Raw genomic sequence first — 9,105 nt, 5'->3', positions numbered from 1 at the left:
ATCTATTGTGGTATGCGAAGAAACATAAATACCGGCGCTTTCAAGCGAGGTAAAAAAAACTGACATTGAACGTGCGATGTGTAATGTAAACACCATACAGTAGAGGGCATCTTAATGATCTCTGATTTTAATGACCTGAATTCACATTCAGCCAACCTATGGGTAGGCCGCGGGTGATTCGTCGGCCGATGAGCTATGCAAAACTCCATAGAGTAAAGCCCACCTAAAGGAGCTGTGATGATGGTAACTTGAATTCAAGTTCACAGGTGTATGGGTACGCCACGGGAGATTAGTTCGGCCGAAGAGCGGGCGGTTATGCGAGCACGCACTCGTGAGCACAATCGGTAGCGTAGTCGCGATCCCGCTCGCCAGCATGCTCGTGAGCGTCGTGCGGACCCCTAAGTTCCTCCTTCGGAAGGGCACGTCAGCAAGCAACACCAGTGTCGTTGGACATTGCATGTGTACCGTCAAGCTTCACGTGTTTTGCCGTATTGTTTTAGAAATGTGCGAATAATTTGCTTATTTTATATCGGAATACCCCATCAGTTTGAAACTAATAGTTATTACGCACGGGGTGACCAGTTGTTTTTTTGCTTTGCGTCATGTAGAAAGATTTTTGACAGTACTGCAAGGACAAATACGGGGAAAGAAGCAAACTGGACGAGGCGTAAGCTCCGTCCCGTCTACTACCTTTCTCGTGTTTTTGTCTATTGCGCTACCCCTTAAAAGTTTTGTTTTGCTTAGGGAAGGGTAAAACTTGTGATAATTTACGATGAGTCTCGGGTGAAAGCAAGTCAGAAATATTACGCGCGGGCTGGGTTTGCGGTAAAGTAGCCTTGTCGTAGGAGTCGACAGAGTCGAAAGACTTACCCAGCACACATTTACTGCTTCGCATGCTATGGCTGGAACATGAGTTCGTCTTCTGCTGAATGCTGTGGCACATATTCAACACGAGGGTTCGTCCGGGGGTCATCTGGAAGGATCATCTGCCATCGCAAGCAAGGGTATGTTTTCGATACTAAGACCCTGAGACGGTGCCGAAAGGCCAGGTAGGAGAGTTGCAAAGATCGATGTCATGTCGTCGGTGCAATTAGTTTTCAGACACCTTGAACAGGTTACTGACAAAAAGGTGCCTGAAAGAGGCCTGACACTGAAGAGTTGTGTGTTAGCGTTCGCCCCTTATTTTGACCTTATAATCGATAAACTGTTCTCAAGGGCGTCCTGATTTATCCTCCTAGTCAGTAGAGAGGTAAATTCATAATGAATGGTGAGGTGGCCACAAAACGTTAAAAAAGACCGCATTGTAAAACAAAATCCGCGCACACAAGGCGGCTGTACTTGCATGTTCTCAAACACCGCAATGCACTCATCCAAAAACTCTATGGACAGAACCATTGTACATCGCAAATACGTTAGGGGGTTTGCCACTCTTTGAGGACTATTGAGGCAGTAACACAAGCGGTCTGCTCTTTCGACGAATCGTGCAGAATGGAGTGCTTCTGCGGGTAGCTGCTGAAGTTGCCAACGTGTACATCGCACCCGCGCAGTGTTTACTAAAAACCTCCGTGGCCAACTTTACAGACATATTTGATGCAAATGTCCCCCGCACGGGGCACCTTGAGTATTCATGGTGACGGTGAGCAGCGACACGGCGGACCCCGAGCTCCCAACATAAGCCGTGTCCAACCGTGGCGAGGTGTTTAAAGGTGAAGGGTAGAAGCCGTAAACGGTGACCGTCGGAGCCTTGGTCAAGCTCCAGCCGATGGGCTCCCTGCCTGTCTACAAGGCAGGGAGCTCCAGGACCTCTTTCACTACCAGGGTAAGGTCAAAGGAGAACGTACCCCCGTCTCCATGCTTTTTACTATGCCATATGGATAATTCAACCCCCCCCCCAGACGTGATCGGCCCCCGAAAACAGGCCGCAGCGAAGTTTCCTTTCCATCCCTTCCAACAATCCACATTCCGAGACCTGACAACTATCCCCGTTTTTTGGTCCTTGAATCAGTAGATAAATCGAAGCCCGTCTCCTCCCAGTCTGTATTCCTCGTCTCCAAGTTCCTTGAAGGAATCATTGGCAAATCGTTCCAGGCAAAAAAACTAGGAACAGGCGAAGTACTAATTAAAGTAAAAACTCAGCAGCAATCCGGAATCCTCCTGCAACAAACCCGCATGGCAAATCTGGAGATCAGGGTCACACCCCACCGAAGCCTCAACAGCTCTCAGGGTGTGATCTCTGAGGCAGATCTCATTTCCGAAACTGATGCTGGCCTTTTGGAAGGCTTAAAGGATCAGGGTGTCACGGCTGTAAAGCGCACATCCATACGCCGCGATGACAAACAAATAGCCACTAAACACATTATCCTGACATTCGATAGATCCACCCTTCCAGAATCTATAAATGCTGGGTATATACATTGCAAAGTCCGCCCGTACATCCCGAACCCACGGCGCTGTTTCAAGTTGCAACGGTTCGGGCAGGGCACAAACTCTTGCCGTGGCCGACTTACCTGCGCTAAGTGCGGTCAGCATCACCATCCCTCAGAAAATTGTGAATGCGAAACCTTCACCTGTGTCAACTGCCAGGGACCCCATGCAGCGTACTCGCGAAAATGTGAAAAGTTCAAGCAGGAAAAGCAGATAATTAATGTCAAGGTAACGGAAAACATCAGTAGAGTGGATGCTTGGGCGTGTTGGTAATTCATACTGGAAATAGGGGTTCACAGCGCGGGAGACAAGGACGACGAAAAAACACAAGACGAGCGCTGAACTTCAACAAGCTTTATTGACGATAGCGCCCAGAATATATACAGAAGCGGAGACACAAAAAAGAAGACAAAAAACAAGATAAACAAGGCGGAGGGCATGAAGTCACACTTATGCATGTGTTTAACACAATCGCGACGCATTCAGATAACGGAGTTCGTTATTGGAAAGTGCAACCGACGGCACACTGATGCACAGCTCACCCAGTCGCTGTATCTGTTCAGCTTCTACGATCTCGCGTGTTAGCTGCTCACGGTGTCTGTAGATGATTTCACATTTGTTAAAGACCGGAACGCAACCACAATCTCGACAATGAATACCCAGATGGCCCTGTACTGCGGTATTGACATTGTAATAGTGCTCCTTTAATCTTTCGTTTAGGCATCTGCCCGTTTGGCCGACATACTTCTTTCCGCAAGTGAGCGAAATGACATAAACAACTCCAGCAGTGCAAGGAACAAAGGGCTTTTTGTGCTTGGTGGTGCAAGTGTTTTTTCGTCCGGCACGGGAATTTACGCGCTTGCAAAGCCCTGATAATTTATCAGGGGCAGAGAACACCACTCTGACATTCGCTTTGTTGCCTATTTTCTTCAAACCGTGCGAAATTTTGTGCAAATATGGCAGCACCGCAAGAGGCTTTTTCTCGTCAGCGCAGTCTGTCGTGGCATTCTCTCCCTGCTTAATTTTCTTTAACAATTTTTCGGCCACGGAAACCAATAGAGACTCCGGAAACCCAGCGCTCCTCAGGCGAGACGCCTGTGTGAGAAGGCTAGGCTCCATAGAGTGGCTACAAGACTTGTGCAGGGCATTGGTGAAACATAAATTTGCGATACCGCGTTTGACAAGTTTAGAATGTGCCGACAGAAAAGGCAGGAGGGGTTTGTTTGCCCGGGGCTCATAGACCCAGCAAAGGTGAGCAGTAGAAATGCTAAGCTTCAGATCCAAAAATCTCAACTCCCCATCGACCGGAAGTTCGTGGGTGAGGACAAGAGGTGCTAGGCAGTCTTCAAAAATGCAGAGCACATCGGCAACAGCACACGCCAACTTCTCATGCTTCTGACCATCAGAAAAAAGAATGAGAAAGTCATCTACGAAGCGAAAAACTTTAGGAACGACTGCTTGATCAAGGCGGCTAGCAAGGATACGGTCATGGTGGGCCAGAAAAATGTCGCTTAAGATGGGAGCGATGCATGAGCCGATACACACTCCGCTTTTTTGTATGTAAGTGCTATTGTTCCAAGACGCAAAGGTTGATTTCAAGTACAGGCCCAGAAGTGCTAAAAAGTTGGTCACAGAAATGCCGGTCGCATTCTGGAAAGCAATAGAGCCAAAGTCATCGATGCAGCACTCAACGCAACGTAGCAACGTGTCGTGCGGCAAGGAGTAATATAAGTCTTTGATGTCAATGGAGCAGGCGTTGAAACCTTTGTCACTACTTGAGATAAAAGCAATGATATCATTAGAGTCTCTAACGAGAAAAGGGTCATCAATCGTTAGTAGATTTAGTTTGGATTGTAAAAACAAGGCAACAGCTTTCTGCCACGTCCCATTTTCAGAAACAATGACTCGAAGCGGCCAATCAATTTTATGAGTTTTGACTGTAAAAAATATATCCAAGCTAAGCTTCTTGCAATTGCCAATAGAGCTGGCTAGCCGCTGGAGGTTCAGGGCATTACAAAGCTTTTTCGCATCATTACGTACTTTTGAGAGCGAGATGTCATTGCGACAGTTAAAAACAGAAGTAATAGCAGAGGTGGCCTTTGAATCAAGCTCAGAATTCGGTAAAACCGCGAAGCCCCCTTCCTTGTCAGCAGTAAGCAAAGAAAGGGACTGTTCTTTAAAAAACTTGACGACACTATTCACAGGCAAGCTCTTGCGGGGTGGTCTGGGCTGGGACAGGACATGAACACCTTCCGACACGCAACGTTCAGTCTCAGATTCCGGGGCTCGCCTGGCAACTTGCCTTACAAGCGTGAGCAGCTCCGGGGGCGACTTCTGCGGCTCCACGGCGAACTTGGGACCCAGGCGTAGAACACGTTTCACACTGTCCGGAAGGGGCACATCACACGTGGAGTGGACTGGGTTGCTCGGAGGAGGGGAAACCTTCTTGGGGGAGAAAGCCCGGAGCTGAACGAGTGCGTGTTGCCATATGAATTCCGTGGTGCGGCTGGTGATGACACACAGATCGCGCCACTTCTTCTGCGCTATGTGATGGGTGTCGGCGCTGTGCAGTCTGAAGAACAGCAGGTCCCGGAACAGCCTGGCCTGGCTTTCCACTCAGAACGCAGAATCTTGCAGATTCTCATCCCGTGTCCAGCTGAGGGTGCCACGCCTCCAAACAAGTTGCGTATCTCCGGGGGAAGCAACCTTCGACGTATGCAGTAGGCGAGTGTGCGCGCCCTGCACTCACCTAAGGCGATGAGGTTAACAAGGTGAAAAGGAGTAGAAGGAAAGTGAGTAAAAGAGCCCGATGTACTAGAAATATAACTCAGTAGAGTGGATGCTTGGGCGTGTTGGTAATTCATACTGGAAATAGGGGTTCACAGCGCGGGAGACAAGGACGACGAAAAAACACAAGACGAGCGCTGAACTTCAACAAGCTTTATTGACGATAGCGCCCAGAATATATACAGAAGCGGAGACACAAAAAAGAAGACAAAAAACAAGATAAACAAGGCGGAGGGCATGAAGTCACACTTATGCATGTGTTTAACACAATCGCGACGCATTCAGATAACGGAGTTCGTTATTGGAAAGTGCAACCGACGGCACACTGATGCACAGCTCACCCAGTCGCTGTATCTGTTCAGCTTCTACGATCTCGCGTGTTAGCTGCTCACGGTGTCTGTAGATGATTTCACATTTGTTAAAGACCGGAACGCAACCACAATCTCGACAATGAATACCCAGATGGCCCTGTACTGCGGTATTGACATTGTAATAGTGCTCCTTTAATCTTTCGTTTAGGCATCTGCCCGTTTGGCCGACATACTTCTTTCCGCAAGTGAGCGAAATGACATAAACAACTCCAGCAGTGCAAGGAACAAAGGGCTTTTTGTGCTTGGTGGTGCAAGTGTTTTTTCGTCCGGCACGGGAATTTACGCGCTTGCAAAGCCCTGATAATTTATCAGGGGCAGAGAACACCACTCTGACATTCGCTTTGTTGCCTATTTTCTTCAAACCGTGCGAAATTTTGTGCAAATATGGCAGCACCGCAAGAGGCTTTTTCTCGTCAGCGCAGTCTGTCGTGGCATTCTCTCCCTGCTTAATTTTCTTTAACAATTTTTCGGCCACGGAAACCAATAGAGACTCCGGAAACCCAGCGCTCCTCAGGCGAGACGCCTGTGTGAGAAGGCTAGGCTCCATAGAGTGGCTACAAGACTTGTGCAGGGCATTGGTGAAACATAAATTTGCGATACCGCGTTTGACAAGTTTAGAATGTGCCGACAGAAAAGGCAGGAGGGGTTTGTTTGCCCGGGGCTCATAGACCCAGCAAAGGTGAGCAGTAGAAATGCTAAGCTTCAGATCCAAAAATCTCAACTCCCCATCGACCGGAAGTTCGTGGGTGAGGACAAGAGGTGCTAGGCAGTCTTCAAAAATGCAGAGCACATCGGCAACAGCACACGCCAACTTCTCATGCTTCTGACCATCAGAAAAAAGAATGAGAAAGTCATCTACGAAGCGAAAAACTTTAGGAACGACTGCTTGATCAAGGCGGCTAGCAAGGATACGGTCATGGTGGGCCAGAAAAATGTCGCTTAAGATGGGAGCGATGCATGAGCCGATACACACTCCGCTTTTTTGTATGTAAGTGCTATTGTTCCAAGACGCAAAGGTTGATTTCAAGTACAGGCCCAGAAGTGCTAAAAAGTTGGTCACAGAAATGCCGGTCGCATTCTGGAAAGCAATAGAGCCAAAGTCATCGATGCAGCACTCAACGCAACGTAGCAACGTGTCGTGCGGCAAGGAGTAATATAAGTCTTTGATGTCAATGGAGCAGGCGTTGAAACCTTTGTCACTACTTGAGATAAAAGCAATGATATCATTAGAGTCTCTAACGAGAAAAGGGTCATCAATCGTTAGTAGATTTAGTTTGGATTGTAAAAACAAGGCAACAGCTTTCTGCCACGTCCCATTTTCAGAAACAATGACTCGAAGCGGCCAATCAATTTTATGAGTTTTGACTGTAAAAAATATATCCAAGCTAAGCTTCTTGCAATTGCCAATAGAGCTGGCTAGCCGCTGGAGGTTCAGGGCATTACAAAGCTTTTTCGCATCATTACGTACTTTTGAGAGCGAGATGTCATTGCGACAGTTAAAAACAGAAGTAATAGCAGAGGTGGCCTTTGAATCAAGCTCAGAATTCGGTAAAACCGCGAAGCCCCCTTCCTTGTCAGCAGTAAGCAAAGAAAGGGACTGTTCTTTAAAAAACTTGACGACACTATTCACAGGCAAGCTCTTGCGGGGTGGTCTGGGCTGGGACAGGACATGAACACCTTCCGACACGCAACGTTCAGTCTCAGATTCCGGGGCTCGCCTGGCAACTTGCCTTACAAGCGTGAGCAGCTCCGGGGGCGACTTCTGCGGCTCCACGGCGAACTTGGGACCCAGGCGTAGAACACGTTTCACACTGTCCGGAAGGGGCACATCACACGTGGAGTGGACTGGGTTGCTCGGAGGAGGGGAAACCTTCTTGGGGGAGAAAGCCCGGAGCTGAACGAGTGCGTGTTGCCATATGAATTCCGTGGTGCGGCTGGTGATGACACACAGATCGCGCCACTTCTTCTGCGCTATGTGATGGGTGTCGGCGCTGTGCAGTCTGAAGAACAGCAGGTCCCGGAACAGCCTGGCCTGGCGTTTCCACTCAGAACGCAGAATCTTGCAGATTCTCATCCCGTGTCCAGCTGAGGGTGCCACGCCTCCAAACAAGTTGCGTATCTCCGGGGGAAGCAACCTTCGACGTATGCAGTAGGCGAGTGTGCGCGCCCTGCACTCACCTAAGGCGATGAGGTTAACAAGGTGAAAAGGAGTAGAAGGAAAGTGAGTAAAAGAGCCCGATGTACTAGAAATATAACTCAGTAGAGTGGATGCTTGGGCGTGTTGGTAATTCATACTGGAAATAGGGGTTCACAGCGCGGGAGACAAGGACGACGAAAAAACACAAGACGAGCGCTGAACTTCAACAAGCTTTATTGACGATAGCGCCCAGAATATATACAGAAGCGGAGACACAAAAAAGAAGACAAAAAACAAGATAAACAAGGCGGAGGGCATGAAGTCACACTTATGCATGTGTTTAACACAATCGCGACGCATTCAGATAACGGAGTTCGTTATTGGAAAGTGCAACCGACGGCACACTGATGCACAGCTCAGCTGTGCATCAGTGCACAGCTGTTTTTTCGTCCCGTGCCGGACGAAAAAACACTTGCACCACCAAGCACAAAAAGCATTTTGTTCCTTGCACTGCTGGAGTTGTTTATGTCATTTCGCTCACTTGCGGAAAGAAGTATGTCGGCCAAACGGGCAGATGCCTAAACGAAAGATTAAAGGAGCACTATTACAATGTCAATACCGCAGTACAGGGCCATCTGGGTATTCATTGTCGAGATTGTGGTTGCGTTCCGGTCTTTAACAAATGTGAAATCATCTACAGACACCGTGAGCAGCTAACACGCGAGATCGTAGAAGCTGAACAGATACAGCGACTGGGTGAGCTGTGCATCAGTGTGCCGTCGGTTGCACTTTCCAATAACGAACTCCGTTATCTGAATGCGTCGCGATTGTGTTAAACACATGCATAAGTGTGACTTCATGCCCTCCGCCTTGTTTATCTTGTTTTTTGTCTTCTTTTTTGTGTCTCCGCTTCTGTATATATTCTGGGCGCTATCGTCAATAAAGCTTGTTGAAGTTCAGCGCTCGTCTTGTGTTTTTTCGTCATCCTTGTCTCCCGCGCTGTGAACCCCTATTTCCAGTAGGAAAACATCACCTTCCCAGAGGCGTGGAAGAGGTTCGCCTCTTTTCCTCTGGGGAGGTACGCCGACGCAGCTCGCCGGTGGGCGGAGGCGTCTTGTTTCAGCGGGAACTCAGTACCGTGAGTCGGACTTGGTCCCGCCGCCGCTCCCCCCTGGGTTGCCTCCGGCAGCTCAACCCACCACCGCGCCGCTTGCTCAGGCAGCAGCGGCTGTGGTGGCATCCACGTCCGTTGGGGATGCTGCACCCTCTTTTTCCTCCTCTCCACCTGAACAAAGCACATGCGAGAGCCCGAAGGAGATGGAGACGGAGGAAACCGCGGCAGTTCCCACCTCCGCCGCACCGCCTGTGCCACCCGGGGCGGTCCTG

General features: G+C 49.0%; 2 protein-coding genes and 1 pseudogene across 2 annotated transcripts; all 3 read right to left on the bottom strand.

The window, feature by feature from the left end:
- Positions 1-969: 969 nt before the first annotated feature.
- Positions 970-1,853, bottom strand: LOC144165474 (uncharacterized; annotated as a pseudogene).
- An 834-nt stretch (positions 1,854-2,687) lies between these two features.
- On the bottom strand, positions 2,688-5,468 carry LOC144165341 (uncharacterized). Its single transcript, XM_077695462.1, has 2 exons — positions 5,459-5,468; positions 2,688-5,039 (listed from the first exon to the last, which is right to left on the bottom strand). The coding sequence occupies exons 1-2, from the start codon at positions 5,466-5,468 to the stop codon at positions 2,887-2,889; spliced, it is 2,163 nt and encodes a 720-aa protein (XP_077551588.1). The 3' UTR covers positions 2,688-2,886.
- Positions 5,079-8,128, bottom strand: LOC144163766 (uncharacterized). Its single transcript, XM_077694493.1, has one exon. It carries the CDS (start codon positions 7,873-7,875, stop codon positions 5,473-5,475), a length of 2,403 nt encoding a protein of 800 aa, XP_077550619.1. The 5' UTR covers positions 7,876-8,128; the 3' UTR covers positions 5,079-5,472.
- Between the last annotated feature and the right edge of the window lie 977 nt (positions 8,129-9,105).

This window comes from Haemaphysalis longicornis, unplaced genomic scaffold (genome assembly GCF_048455015.1).
Source record: "Haemaphysalis longicornis isolate Haplotype H1 unplaced genomic scaffold, Haemaphysalis longicornis Haplotype H1 scaffold_1, whole genome shotgun sequence".
In the NCBI taxonomy this organism is placed as follows: domain Eukaryota; kingdom Metazoa; phylum Arthropoda; class Arachnida; order Ixodida; family Ixodidae; genus Haemaphysalis; species Haemaphysalis longicornis.
This window is presented reverse-complemented; position numbering and strand designations above follow the sequence as displayed.

What these genes read in the sequence shown, in the direction of transcription:
- LOC144163766 (XM_077694493.1), bottom strand. Translation starts at nt 7,875, where the DNA reads ATGAATTACCAACACGCCCAAGCATCCACTCTACTGAGTTATATTTCT.